The sequence below is a fragment of the Homarus americanus genome, unplaced genomic scaffold (assembly GCF_018991925.1).
Source record: "Homarus americanus isolate GMGI-L3 unplaced genomic scaffold, GMGI_Hamer_2.0 scaffold32583, whole genome shotgun sequence".
Taxonomy (NCBI): Eukaryota; Metazoa; Arthropoda; class Malacostraca; order Decapoda; family Nephropidae; genus Homarus; species Homarus americanus.
The window spans coordinates 12,658,364-12,673,451 of record NW_024713129.1 but is presented as its reverse complement, the minus strand read 5'-3'; the positions used below and the strand labels follow the sequence as shown (position 1 = coordinate 12,673,451).

The 15,088-nt window shown below is 40.1% G+C and overlaps 1 protein-coding gene and 1 long non-coding RNA gene across 2 annotated transcripts in view; one reads left to right on the top strand and one right to left on the bottom strand.

Annotated features, from left to right (window-relative positions):
* The window catches only part of LOC121867373 (serine/threonine-protein phosphatase 6 regulatory ankyrin repeat subunit B-like), a 12,871-nt gene extending 4,125 nt beyond the window's left edge, over positions 1-8,746 (bottom strand). The window contains exons 1-3 of the mRNA XM_042367290.1: positions 8,465-8,746; positions 5,129-5,429; positions 3,354-3,760 (exon numbers count right to left, since the gene is read on the bottom strand). Coding sequence (XP_042223224.1) covers positions 3,354-3,760; positions 5,129-5,429; positions 8,465-8,494 — 738 coding nt within the window. The 5' untranslated portion in view covers positions 8,495-8,746. The remainder of the gene's footprint in view (positions 1-3,353; positions 3,761-5,128; positions 5,430-8,464) is intronic.
* Positions 8,747-8,816: 70 nt separating this feature from the next.
* LOC121867383 lies at positions 8,817-12,076 on the top strand. The gene is made up of 3 exons (XR_006089143.1): positions 8,817-9,093; positions 10,903-11,109; positions 11,303-12,076. It is a non-coding gene; the product is annotated as an uncharacterized LOC121867383 (long non-coding RNA).
* The last annotated feature ends 3,012 nt before the right edge of the window (positions 12,077-15,088 follow it).

Here is a 15,088-nt window from a genome sequence, read left to right as displayed (position 1 = left end):
TCACATCGGGTGTGTTGCTGATCTGTCGAAATGGACCGTCGAATCTTGTTTAATTCATGGCTATCTACCTGACTTGCTGCATTCTAATCTATTATATGATCAGTGAGAGTTGTCGCGAGCTTGACAGTGCTCTGATGTTCTATACGGGCAAGCTCCACTGGATTAGTCAATCCCATTCCTCCTAGTCTCGGTGGTAGTGCAAGGAGTGACCTTTCTTCTGGGGTTAAGAAAGGGTTTTTCACTAGTGTTGGGATAAAAGCGACATTGATGGCCCTTGCAAAAAAGCTAGCAACATCGTATTGCCAACACCTCCATGCTCTGGCGGCCTGCCACCTCATTCCCCTGGATAAGAATCCAGGATGTAGGCCTATAGGGGTGGGGGAAGTGCTGAGGAGGATCATCGGAAAATGCATAATGGAGGTGGTAAAGGATGATATCAGGGGAGCAGCAGGGAACCTGCAAGTTTGTGCTGGCCACCAGCCTGGAGTGGAAGCTTCCATTCACGCCATGAGAATGATATTTGAGAAGCGTGCCTGTGAGGCTGTTCTCATGGTTGACGCTATATAGTAAACAAAAAGGCTCTAAGAGGTGATACCATCATACAGTCAACCGAGGGAACAACACAGGGGGACCCTGTTGCAATGGCAATGTACGCAATAGGCCTATCCATGCTCCAATACACAATCAAATTGGAAACAACCAAGGTCAAGCAAGTGGCGTATGCTGACGACCTAACAGGAGCAGGAAAAATGTAGGACATCAAAAAGTGGTGGGAACAGATAATATCAAATGGTCCACAAATAGGGTACCACCCAAACACCAGCAAGTCCTTCCTCATTGTGAAGCCAGAACATTATGAACGGGCAATGGAGGTGTTCGGTGGAAGTGAGGTCAAAATAACAAAGGATGGCCAAAGACACCTAGGCGCAGTAATCGGCACGACGGTCTTCAAGACCGAGTACGTAACGGGAAAGGTGAATGAGTGGATTAGGGAAATCCTAGCTCTGTCTGATATTGCTAACACAGAGCCACATGCGGCTTTTGCGGCATTCACCCATGGAGTCAAGCATCTCTGCAACTACATGATGTGCACTATCCCTGTCATCGGACCCCTCCTCCACCCTCTGGAAGAAGCTATCAGCGTCAATTTCATTTCCCAATTTAGTGAAACATCTTCACTTAACCCAGCAGAAAGATCACTCCTTGCACTACCACCAAGACTGGGAGGAATGGGATTGACCAATCTTGAGGAGATTGGTGCCACCGAACATCAAAACTTAGTTAAGCTCACGACAGCCCTCACTGACCGCATAATAGCTCAGAACGCAACAGGTGAGGTGGATACCAGCGAAGTAAACAAGATTCGACGATCCATTACAACAGAACGACAGCACGACCAAAGTGATAAGTTGCAGCAACTGATGCTGCAAGTACCAGAAAATTTGAGAAAAAAAGTAGCTATAGTGCAGGAGGTGGGTGCCTTGAACTGGTTAACTACGTTACCGATAAGGGCAAATGGTTTCAGTCTCAATAAACAAGAATTTACAGATGCCATTGCTCTAAGACAGTGGTTCTCAACCTTGTTTGCCCCATGCACCCCTTTCACCATATGTCAGAATGTCATTCCCCCCTCCTTTCCAAGATTGTCTGCCTCAAAAAGTGCATTCCAAATAATATGCATATAATACTGAAAATCCTTTACTTTTTCCATATTAGTACATACACATTTACAATTTTACATGGATTATTTTTATAGTGGAGTTTTACAAATTAAATGCCAATTGAAAATGTTGATGGATTTATAAAACTTGAATAAAAGTAAAATAGTTTTTTATATTTATAATGAATTACTTAACAGACCAAATTGAAGCATAATGCAATAAACAAAAAGTTCAATAGAATACCAGGATATTGTAAATTTGTAATTAATTTTATTCGGACGAAGATTACAGTCAATGAGAAACCTGTGATTGTTTTTTCTTCGCCAATTCTGGGATACGCGGAGGAGTGCTTGAAAGGGCACAACGCAGGTCATTTTCTACCTCTAATCTACTATGTTGCTTCGTTTTAATTTGCAACAGAGTTGAAAAGCCTGACTCACAAAGATATGTCGACACAAACGGAAGCAATGCACGGATAGCTCTTTCTGCCACTTTTGGGTAAGAATCGCACATCAAGGCCAAAATTCTGTGGTTGATTTCTCATCGAACATATCTCTTGCTCCCGAATCAGTTCCCCCTGGTTGAGAACCCCTGCTCTAAGGTATGGCAGGCCAGTAGAAGGATTGCCCTCCCAATGCGTGTGTGGCTTTTCCTACAACGTCGATCATGCCATGGTGTGCAAGAAAGGGGGCTTCATATGCATGAGGCATGATGAAGTAAGGGATCTCACAGCAAACATGTTGAAGAAAATCTGTCGTGATGTCAGGGTAGAACCGACCCTCCTTCCATTGGACGGTGAGAATTTCCAACATAGGACTTCAAACACATCCAACGAAGCCTGTGTTGAAGTCAGTGCTCGAGGATTCTGAACGCGGGGACAGCGAGCCTTCTTCGACTTCAGGATTTTTGATCCCATGGCCACATGTCACCGTAACTTAGCTCTCGATGCTGCACACAGGAGGAACGAGAATGACCAGATAAGGGTATATGGGGAAAGAATTCAGAATTTGATCAAGGCAGCTTCACTCCTCTGGTGTTCACAACCTCTGGTGGGATGGGACCAAGTGCAAGATGCTTCTACGCCAGACTCGCGGAGGTGCTATCCGAACAGAAGCAGCAGCCCAGAAGCTATGTTACAGCCTGGATTAGATGTCGATTGTCCTTCTCTCTCCTTAGGTCTGCTTTGCTCTGCCTCAGGGGAACGAGATCATCGGCCCCAAAGCCGACAACAGTTGCAGATATTGACTATAAGGCTACAGTCACTGAATGCCGCATAGATCTGCGGCTCAACTAACTCAACACAGCTAGGATAGCTACTTATGTATTAGGATATTTAATATTAATGTAATGAAATGGTGGCGAAGTTATGGCCTTTGGGGGAGGCTGGAGGCCATTTAAAGAAAAAAATAGCAGTAGTAGTAGTAGTAATAGTAGTATTATATCATCCTTCCTCTCTATATATAGATATACATAAATACAAACATACATACACACACACACAGTGGGTGGTGCAAATATCATAATTGGGGGTAAATATATCACAATAGGAGGTAAATATTTCACGTTACACTACAAACGATAATATCACTGAGGGAAGTAAGAACATTGTGGACGTAACACACGCTACTAATAATAACCAAGAGAGCGGTGCTGACAGACGGGTGCTGTTCTTACTTCCACGACAGCACTTACCTCTATCTTTCCCCTGGGTGTCTCAACAACGGCTTGTGGCTGCTTCATCAGCCACCACAAAAGAAGGTGATGACCCTCCATCTTTGCCTGGTCTATAGGTGTGTACCCCAAAGAGCCTTTGGCATTAAGGTTGAGGCCGACCTCCAACAGGTACTGCGCTGTCTCCATACCTCCCCCTATTGCTGCGTAGTGTAGTGCTGTGTCGTTATTTATATCTAGTGCTTGGAGGTTACAGCGGTCATCAGTCACTAAGTCTTCCACAATAGCTGAATGGTTACAGAGAGCAGCAAGGTGCAGTGGTGTACGATCTTCATGATCTCGGGCGTTAGGGTCAGCGCCGGCACTAAGGAGCGTCCTCACACAACGCTGATGACCCTCCTCTGCTGCCACACGTAGAGCGGTCTTTCCTGTACCACAACCCAACTGGTGTTAGACTGATATAATAAATGTTGATATAAGACCTGACTAATATTGTTAGAATATTTACTCGGCTTCATTTAAACATTTATTAAGAAGTTTATTTACACCTCTTGTGTTCTCTCTTCTTAAACACCAAAAACAAATGTAAGCAACCGCACGCGCACACACACACACACACACACACACACACACACACACACACACACACAGTGCAGGAAAGTCACCAGGATGATCCCACAAAGTTTCGTCTTCCACAGATCATCAGTCTCTGACCTCACTCACACTCCACACCACTCTGGGTTGTTTAACACACTCTTACACTCACACTCCACATCACTCTGGGTTAACACACTCTTTATGTCTTCTGTAAATACATCCAAATTACAATTTTTTTTCGTTTTTCTGTCAAACTTTTATTCGTTATTTTGTGTTTATTGCTCATTTACTATATTATAATAGCCTGGGGCACAAGTGGTTTGGGATGATACAAGAACACACGGTACTGTACACCTGGACTCAAACACCTTGTTAACGTTGAGGGAGGTTGATCATTATCCACACAGCGGCCCAAAAATCAGGCTGTTGTCGCTCTGTGAAGAGGCTGTTGCCGACCACAGTTTCCTTTTCAGTTTTCTATGGATTTACAACCGATGAGCTGCCTTTAAGCCCCCGCCAACATTTATTTTTACATTCCTTCATTTCGCAATTTTATAAGAAAGAAGCCACATTCACAAGCGTGAGTTTATTCATCTGTTTCTTCAGTCTGCACTACCAACAAAACCTTTCCTTATGGTTACACCAAACAAGATGGATTAATTACAGTACGTCCTTCTTCCCCAACACTTTTACCGTGTGTGTGTGTGTGTGTGTGTGTGTGTGTGTGTGTGTGTGTGTGTGTGTGTGTGTGTGTGTGTGTGTGTGAAGGTATATAGTCATATTAGCTTAATTAGACCTTAAAATATCACTAACTTTGTGACATATTGGGAACCTTTTTTATAGGAATTTTAGGTATTATTTTGTTATCAAAGTGAACGAAGTCTCAAGCGAAGCGGAGAAAATTTAATAAAATATGAACCAAAGTTTCATTCAGTCATGGATGTAAACACGTAATATTATCGCTAATTAGCGGATAAAAAACAAGTTTATTAACTATAACACTTGTACAACGAACGCATATAACATATATTCACTCACTAAACAGAACTCAACTAAATGAACACGATCACACGCAGTCAAACATGCCATCGCACACACACACGCACACACACACACACACACACACACACACACACACACACACACACACACACACACACACACACACTAGTATGTGCGTGTGGTGTTGTGGTTCTCACCAAAATCAATTCTGGCCTCCAGGTGAGGCGTGTCTCTGAGCAGCTCCTTCACCACTTGGTCATGACCATAATGTGCCGCCAAGTGTAGAGGTGTGTGGCACTCCCCTGAACCATCCACGTGGAGTCCCGCCGCCAGAAGGTGAGGCACCAGATGGGAATGACCCAACCTAGCTGCCAAAGTCAACATACTGCGTGACTCTTGTGCACCATCATCCCACACGCTGATGTTGGGGTCACCACCCAGTGCGAGGGCGGCCACCACCATCACCTCCTTACCCGCCTTAACTCCCACCTTCAGGGCCTACAAGATAACAGTGGACATAATATTGCAGCATGAGAGAAAGAGATACCAAACAGTGTTACTCATATGACCCGCTGGAGTGACCAAGTGACCAGGAACCTGTCATCAGCTTAAGCTGAGGGGAGATGGAGGGAGAGATGGTGGGTTTATTGTTCGGTGAGAGCCACGATGAGGGAGGTGAGGGATGGTGGTGTAGAAAGGTTGGAGGCGTTAGGATATTATGCCTAATTGGTACCGTACATACTACCTCGAGGTGTGGGGTAATGAGGGGGTGAAGGAGATGCAACAAGGGGTGAGGGAGAGGCAACGAGGGGTGAGGGAGAGGCAAAAGGGGTAAGGGAGAGACAACAAGGGGTGAGGGAGAGGCAACGAGGGGTGAGGGAGAGAAAACAAGGGGTAAGGGAGAGGCAACAAGGGGTGAGGGATAGGCAACAAGGGAGTAAGGGTCGGCAACAAGGGAGTAAGGGTCGGCATCAAGGGAGTAAGGGAGAGGCACCAAGGGAGTAAGGGAGAGGCACCAAGGGAGTAAGGGAGAGGCAGAAAGGATTAAGTAAGAGGCAACAAGGTAGTAAGGGTGAGGCAGCAAGGGCGTAAGGAAAAGGCAACATAGGAATAAGGGAGAGGCAAAAAGGGGGTAAAGGAGAGGCAACAAGGGAGTAGGAGAGAGGCAGCAGAGGAGAGTAAGTGAGAGGTAGCAAGGGAGTAAGTGAGAGGCAACAAGGGAGTAAGGGAGAGGCAGCAAGGGAGTAAGTGAGAGGCAACAAGGGAGTAAGGGAGAGGCACCAAGGGAGTAAGGGAGAAGCAGCAAAGGAGTAAGAGAGAGGCAGCAGAGGAGAGTAAGTGAGAGGTAGCAAGGGAATAAGGGAGAGGCAAAAAGGGAGTAAAGAAGAGGCAGCAAGGGAGTAAGGGAAAGACAACATAGGAGTAAGAGGGAGGCAGCAGAGGAGTAAGAAAGAGCCAGCAAGGGGAGAGTGGAAAATAAAGTTGAGAGGGGTCGGAAGGGATCGGCGGAAAGAGGTGAAAAAGATGAGGTGCACCAGGAGTGTGTTGGGTGGGTGACAGGGCTTCAGGGGACATATACTGTATGTTGGACGGGGAGGGCGGACGAGGCTGGACCATCTTGGGAGATGTATATATTCGGGCAACACCAGAAGAGAAATCGAATACAAGAATTTTTTGACGAAAATATCAAGTCTGCCATAATTCTTGGTGATCCTCGTATGTGGTGAGAAGGCTGATCAAATGAAAATAGTGAACATAACGTTAAGCATTCCTGGCCGTTAACTTGTGTCCTTGTGACAGTCACCACATCTTTATAAGCTCATTATGTACTGATCATCATGGAAGAAACGCAAGTGTTCCATGACGATGAAGAAACTTCATATTTTTAAGACGTTGTCCGTTCATAGAATTTCAAGGCGGTGTTACAACGGCGGGGAATCACAATTCCTCACACGACACCTACGGTAAAATGTGCCAGTAATTATGCTAGGTATTGATGTACAGTCGGCCACAGGAATAAGTATACTCACTGTAGCTGTAGGGTTCGCAAATAGTCTGGTAACGTTGAAACTGAGCATCCAGACACATGGTGAATCTCAGCTCCCCCCACCTATTATCTCTAACTATTTTCTGTTTCCCCTTCTTTATTCTTCCATTTACTCCGCTTCTTTCGTTTACTAGTCCGAATATCAGTAAAAAAAAGTAGGGTAAGAGAAAAATTAAGGATGGAGGAGGGAGCTGTACGATGACTGCAATCCCATTAGACAACAGGTTTACTACCATTGGATACAATATATTACTTGTAATATAAACACAAGACACTCGAAAGACATTCACAACAAATGTATTTATAACATGTATGTAGGAATAAAACATAAATTACAGGTTCATTTTGAAATTTTGTCTGCTCTGTTCAGGACAGTGTTACCAGATATTTTGTCTGAAACACGAACCGTAGGTGTATATTTATTCTTGTGGCCGACTATACGTCCTGTATACTTTAGTATATGACAGACGCCATGTTGTCCTTCATTTATACTAAAGAAGTAAAAGTGATGTGTACGTGTGAGGGCTGGATGGAAGTATAGTTGTTGGTGATAATAATCTCGCCTTGGGCATCTCGGCTCTTGCTTCTGTCACAACCGGTGGTAGAGCGGTACCGCTCTTGCCTCGCAAGCGAGATGATGTCACGAGTTCGATTCCCGGGCCGGTGGAAAGTTGTTTGGGCACACTTCCTCGCCCCCCATTTGTCCCTGTTTACCTAGCAGTAAAGTAGGTACCTGTTGTAAATCGAAAGTTGCGAATTCGTATTCAGGGAAAGTTGTTGGAGCTTCCAATAACTTGCTGACAAAAACCTATGACTCTTGAGGCTTCTATGCCCTTGACAAAAAACCTATGACCCTTCAGGCTTCTACGCCCTTAACTCATGAGACATAAAGGCAAGCATAAACTTAGCATGCTTCCCTGATGGGCGCTGTAAGCGCTTCTGCGCTTCACCTTATACAGGATGTAGATGGGTGCCCAATAAACTAAAAAAAAAAATGTAAATAAAATCTTTCTTATGATGCAGTTGTATAATGATACACCTATGAACATACATGACATACTCGTTTATTATAGTGTGTTGTGTATTATGCCTCCAAGGTGATAAGTTGTACATATCAATATAATTGACGTAATTATAACCACAAACTACAAAGTAAAGGAAGCTTATATTAAATATACGACATTTAAATTATTCAATAAATAATAATCCCAAAATCACATTCATATAATGTTTGTCTGAAGGTTGTTTCATTAAGTTCTAGTCAATTATATTCTAAAAATAGGCAGAGTTTTAAACTAAAGTTGCAAATTATGACAAAATCTTCTTAAATATACAATATTTGTCAATGGAAATATAAAACTTAAGGACTTTTGTATGCAAATGGTTCATTAAATTAATATTTACCACAACACAAAACATTATTCGTAACTATCAGTGATGACAATGTCGTGAAGATGAGGAAGAGAGCGTGGTGGTGAGGCCTTACCTCTGTTGCCTTCCTGCGTCGTCTGTCCATTGTGATATTATGGTGGTCGATCTCCTTACAGAACTATGATCGACTATAATAATTAGGTGGGCTGTAGGGTGAAGCACAGAACGTGTAGAACCCTGCTTATTCTACCAGAGGCTCCTGACACACTTATCAGCGAACATTACGTGACGAACTGAGTCCCGTCTCTGTGGTGCCTCATCATGCCAAATGCATTATTTCACATAATTAGAAAGACGATTTAGAGAGATATTTAGTTGTTATTTTAAACCGGCACAATAATATATTTTAAAATATATTTTTGGTATAAAATTGAACTTTATTATGTTCCAAACAAAATAGATAATTTTTTTCATCTGAGTACTTGGCAACAATGTTTCCGCGTGTTATCAAAACATGGAGCCTGGAGGTAGTACGAGAATGTTCAGCAGCTCTGTCTGAAACCCAACGCATGGCATTTTTGAGCAAAGGCCAATCATTGAGGACAGGTCTATAAGCAACACCATAAATGATACGAAAAGAAAGGCCTGGGATGAAATTACTGCTTCATTCAATGCCAGCTACCCAGACCAAATCCCTCGCTCAGTCAAGCAGCTCAAGAGAAGTTACGAACACAAAAAACGGAAGTAAGTATATGTTTATTTCTAAGTTTAGTATTTAAAAATACGTTTTTTTGCCAGTAGGTTACTAAATTGATTAGGATTACAGTATTTAAGTGACCTGTCATGTGAGGAGTCCCACCTCCTACCGAAGTCGACAGAAGGAAAGCTCCCATCTCACCTCCCCATTTTCCCTTCCTTCATATAATATTATGATCACGTTGTTATATATCAAAATAAGTGTTTTTATGTCTACTTTTATAAGTTATATATGCCTATATGCTATTCCATGCGGGTGTGTGAGTAGTATTGACCATATACAGTTTATATGTGCAAGTGTTAGCCATTGATTTATTTTTACTCCTAAGCGTGCTAGGTTAAAATTGTGTATATCTGAAACAAAATTTAAATTCATAATGAAGGAACTGGTATGGAGGATACATGAGTAAAAAGGTGCTTCAGCCGTACTGTGTTAGGTTCTCTTGTTTGAAATCTTTAATTGCCAGTGAATAAGTTGAAGAAAACATGGATCACTAAGAATTAATACTTTATTGACATGTTTTATTTTTAGTAATAATTTTATACAAAAGATGACAACTACAACATTTTTGTTAACACTACAAATCAGGAAATGCAAAACATTGATAAATAAGTTATGGATAAGTGAAAAAAATTAGTGGAACAGTCATATTTAATATTTGGTTAGGTAGGTTAAATTAACGTAAGGGTATGTTAACTTAAAGTTAGGTGAGATGAGGTTAAGTTAGAATACGTTACAATTAGGGTAAACTAACTTAATTTAGTTAAAGTTAGGTTAAAATAAAGTTAGGTTAAGTAAAAAATAAGTTAGGTTAGGTTACAGTTAAGCTAGGTAAGGTTATTTTAAATTAATGTTAGGTTATTTCCATGTTTTGTGCCATTTATTCACTGACAATGGGTGGCCATTGTCATAGAACGAAGCTATACAGCATATAACTCTATATGAAACAGGTATTATTCTGCAGATTTGGCGTGCTTTACATTAGGTGCCTGGAAATATTTTACGACCATGACATGCACCAAGAAAAATTGGCAAGTATGGGGTCCCCACATAATTAGCAAGCCAAAATATTCCGGCAAGATAAGCTTCAAACAGGTATAGGCTCAGTTTCTGAAGTGTCACCTCAAATGACTTGTCAGAAGCATATGAGTCATCATTACTAATATATCATAATAATTTTTATAGCAGATATGACTGTAGCCGAGTAGATACGTGTTAGCCTGTTTTAGGCCTACTTTAAAAACTTTTTTCTTTATTTGTTTGAGATATACTGATGTAAGTGAACATCAGCATCATAAAGTATAAACATGTTTTCTTACTAAATTTTTAATGGTCAATTTAAATTTTTTAAACATATATACAGCTCCTACCAGACTAACGACCTACTCTTCCACTACAACCCGCACTTACGACCTGCCTCAGTTGTACCAATATTTGGTCAAATTACATATTTTCGAGTCACAACATCAGTACACATACAAAATTTTCTTTATTTAATTCACTTTAAAATGGCATTTTCAACTTACAACCTTGATTTGGGTACCTAACCCCGTCGTAAGTCAGGGATTAAATGTACAAGCTCTGTAAACAATGCTGTATTGTAAAATTCGTTCAAAACCCTAACATATTTTTTTTTGATGCATATATATGTACAGTAAATTATATTAGTCTGTTCTGCATCCACTTTGCCCATAGACATTGGTGATGAAAGCATGATAAAAGCCTATGCTGTTGCTATTATTATTTATGTTTGTACTGTACAGTATACAGTATTTATATTGTTATGTTTCTTTCAGAACTAAAAGCAGAGATATACAGCAAAGAAAAATGCTAACAAGGACAGGTGGTGGTCAATTAGACAAAATATCGGAAGTTTCAGAAGAAATCGCCTTAACAGCATCAATGACGAGGGCTGAATTGTCAATGGCTGATGACATTTATGAGACCTTCTGCATTCAACTAGTAGATGAAGCAAAATAATACCCTATTAAATGTGCAGCTAGGTGAGCATATTACTGAAAAGTAATTGATTTATACAGTTGCGTGCATTCATAACTCCCATTGCTCAATCTCCTTTTGCTATCTAAAAATCAAATGGGAACAGTGGCTGACGGCTAAATATTTTATCTGTTATTTTTCTTATGTCACTTTTACCTTTACCTTATACACGTTTACTGACACAGTGTACTGTTTCAGTATTTGCCGAGGTGCTCGTGGCATGCAGAAGACTTCTGCAAGTGTACCTTCTGCTTCACTTACTCAGTCCTATGATCCACTTGTTTTACCTGGTCCAACCCCAGGGCCATCATCTGTGTCTTCTGCACAATTTACTGCCAAGGAGCACACCAAGGCGAACTAGGGGGGTGACAAGTGTGTATGAAATGTGTGATAAAAGACAAGAAGAGTTACATAAATATAATTTGTACAGATTGAAAAGGGAGCATGTTGAGGAAATGAAACTGAAAAAAGAAATGTCAACACAAAAACTACAACAAAAATTAAGTGAAACTGCAATTGCATCGATTGAAAAGACATGAAAAATTGACTAATTCTTTGGATTTGTTAGATAGTGTTTTAAGGAAAGCAGGAGCTTCATATGATGCCATGGCTAAAACATATGAATGATGATGTAATATTTCAGAAATTGGCATCTAAAGTAAAAGTTAATCTTTCTATTTCTTACATATTCAACTAATTTTATTTGAAGGAAATAAACATACATGTGTTTATTTTGACAAAGGTTTTTTTGTTTACAAAAGCTGTCATAAGTATGGCAGGTAATTATTTGTGGTTGGTGAATATTTATAATATACATGAAGGCTATGATTTTCAAAAATTGAATTTATTTTCTGTGATAAAGAATAAAGTTTTGTTTGGTGTATACAGGTATTTATAAAATATGTTATTCTGTGCAAAGTACTGTATAGAGGATATGTTTCTTTTATTAAATTTTATGCATTGATATAAATAGCTGTAGAGAAGGAGTGAACCATTTCTTTTTGTGCCCAAGATAGAAATAGTTTCATGTCAGTTACAAATATTGTCCAAAGTATGGCAGTTAAGATTTATTTTTATATATCTATAATATAAGCTGTGAATTTCTGGAAATGCAGAGCTATGTATAGAAAAATTATTGTTTATTTTCTTAATTTTTACACATTTATAAAAAAATATATATATATATTTCTTTCCTTTTGTTGTCTTCATAAAACCTCACAGGTGAATTACCTTACATATTGAGTTAAGCTCCATTATTAAAGACCACAATGAAGTAAAAATTAAACAATTTGAGGCAACATACTTATGAATGCTTAAAAAAAAAAGATAAATATAGAACCAGTTTCATTAAAATTTAATGACATGAATCGTCACCAATTAAAGCAATGAATGGAACATAGTAGTTACCTAACTAACTAAAGCCGTATTCTTAAAGATTATCAAAGTAATGAAATAAACCTTACTGTACTTTATTAACTAAAAGAAATGCTCCACTATATACTCCCTCCGTGCTCGACCTTCATGATTTCCATATCTGACCATTTCTTCCGGGTCGTCAGGGTCTTCGAAATGCATGTCTTCTATGTCCAGTGGAAGTCCAGAAATCAAAGCAATATTATGGAGAACTGCACATGCAATTATAATATTTTGGGTAGTACACAGCTTTGATCTTACATGTTGCAAGACAGCAAATTGCCTCTTCCACACTCCACATGTCCTTTCAATTGTAGTTCTTGTTTTAATATGAGATCTGTTATATTTCCTCTGCTTTTCATTAGATGGATTATGGATTGGAGTGAGTAAGTATGGATGCAATGCATATCCACTATCACCAAGGAGAAAGCCTCAATAATCACTGGCCTGCAGACTGTCACAAAGTCTTGAAGTTGAGAAAATGCGGGAGTCGTGAGCACTGCCCGGCCAGTTTAGGACAAGGTTTGTAAATTTCATGTGTGCATCACATATGGCCAGGATATTAATGGAAAAGAAATTCTTTCTACACCTGTAGAGTTCAGGATTTGGCTCTCCAGGGCTCCTGATTGGAATGTGAGGCAAATTCCTGCATGAACTCTTCTTCTCGTCCAGGTAAGGGGAATTTAATACAGTCAACCCTCACTTTACGAGGTTAATGTAACCCGCAGGGTCCCGCGGAAAGTGAGGAACGCGTAAAGTGAATAACATAACATATGGGATTAATTGAAATAGAGTCCGGGCCGACCCCCAAACTCCACTTTTTGACGACACAACTTTGTTGTAGTAAAAATTTTATCTTAACTTTATGATGGTATGAAAAAACAAGTAATATAGAAGAGGTTAGGTTAGGAAAAATAAAGGTTAGGTTAGGAAAACTAAAAGTTATGTGGAACACTTACGTTAATAGAAGAGATGGGTCGGCATACGGGGATGGAGGCTGGTTCCGAGGCAGAGGGCAGATTACTGGCCCTCAGGTGAATCACCATCACTTACAGTTGTCAGGGCTTCCCTGACAAATCCCTCAAAGTCATCTTCACTGGCTTGGGCTGGCTGTGGTGGGTTGCGGGCGAAGAAATCTGTTATGCTTTGCTGACGGCTGGTGTTGATGTTGTCGTGATACACCTTGATGTAGGGCTCTATAGTTGCAACAGCTGGGTAGTGAAGATTTCATACCTGTTTGCGTCAGGGTCGTCGGAAAGGAGGAGCTTGGCTTTCTCGATACACTCGATGGCACCCCTAACATTACTATGGGATAAGTGTTGTTGTTCTTGGGATGACGCACCACCTGCCTCTTCACTGACGTCGTCATCATCATTGCGATATCTGTATTTGCAATTTTAAACTAAGTATGATTACTATTAATTTCTATGCAGCACTGTATACAGTACAGGTACTGTGAGGAACTAAAATTGTTTATATCTAACACTTGCAAACTATTTCAGTACAGTATAGTACTTTGAAGCCTTTAAAAATGTGTACATTTATTATTTCAAGCTAAGTGCTATACTGTTTGAATGATATAATTTTACAAATACTGTACTGCACTGTGATATATTTTTCTTTAGTCATGCCTGTGTAATCCCTTTATAATTTTTGTTGAATTTAAATACTGTTTCAAGTTGTACTGTGATAATGTTTGGAGGAAATAAAATGTGTTATTTAAAACCCAAAAAATTATTGGAAAATAACCTTGATAATAAAAACTATTTTTTTTTTTACCTAAATTCATCTACAAGGTTTTGTGAGTGGCCTGATTCTGGAAAGTGGATGTAATCTTTTGCCGTAAGGGTCAAAATAGCTGCAAAGCTTCTGACAAACTTGCAAACTGTTGAGACAGAAATGTTGAAGCAGCCTGCCATACTAATTTGGGAGCTGCCACTGCTGAAGTATCTCATTGCAGTTATGAGTTGCAGGTGTGAGGAATACTGCATCCTGTCGGATATAATTTATTTTTTTCACTGTTTTGTCTAACATTGTTTATCCTGTTTATGGTAAACAATAGGGCTCCTAAATTACTGTGTTATATTTTAAGTTCTTGAGAGAACCATCCTCTATAAAGTGCAACATGCAGGAGATATCCCCGTTAGCCGGAATAATTGGTGCAGAGCTCTTCCTGGGATGAGAGACTTCCAGATTACAAGACTCTCAAACTATGAAAAATCCCACATCACCTAGAATTTTTCCGGTTACATTTAAACGTTTCCGAGTTTAAACATTCTTTCATCCTCGAAGACCCGGGAAAACTTTCAGGAAGTTTTCATAAAAATTTCCAGAAAATGTGCCTGATATTTAACCTTGGAATTTGCTGCAAGGCCTGTAATCAAATTGTTTAAGAAATTTTCGGAATTTAAAAAAAAACATTAACCCGATTTTCAACCTTGAAAATTCGTTCACAGACCCGGAATGTTGAAAAATTTCCCGGAAAAACTCCGAGCCAATTTCAATTCCGAGTACATATTGGCGAATTCTGGGTAATGAAGATATTACTGCATATCTATCACAAGCAAAAGT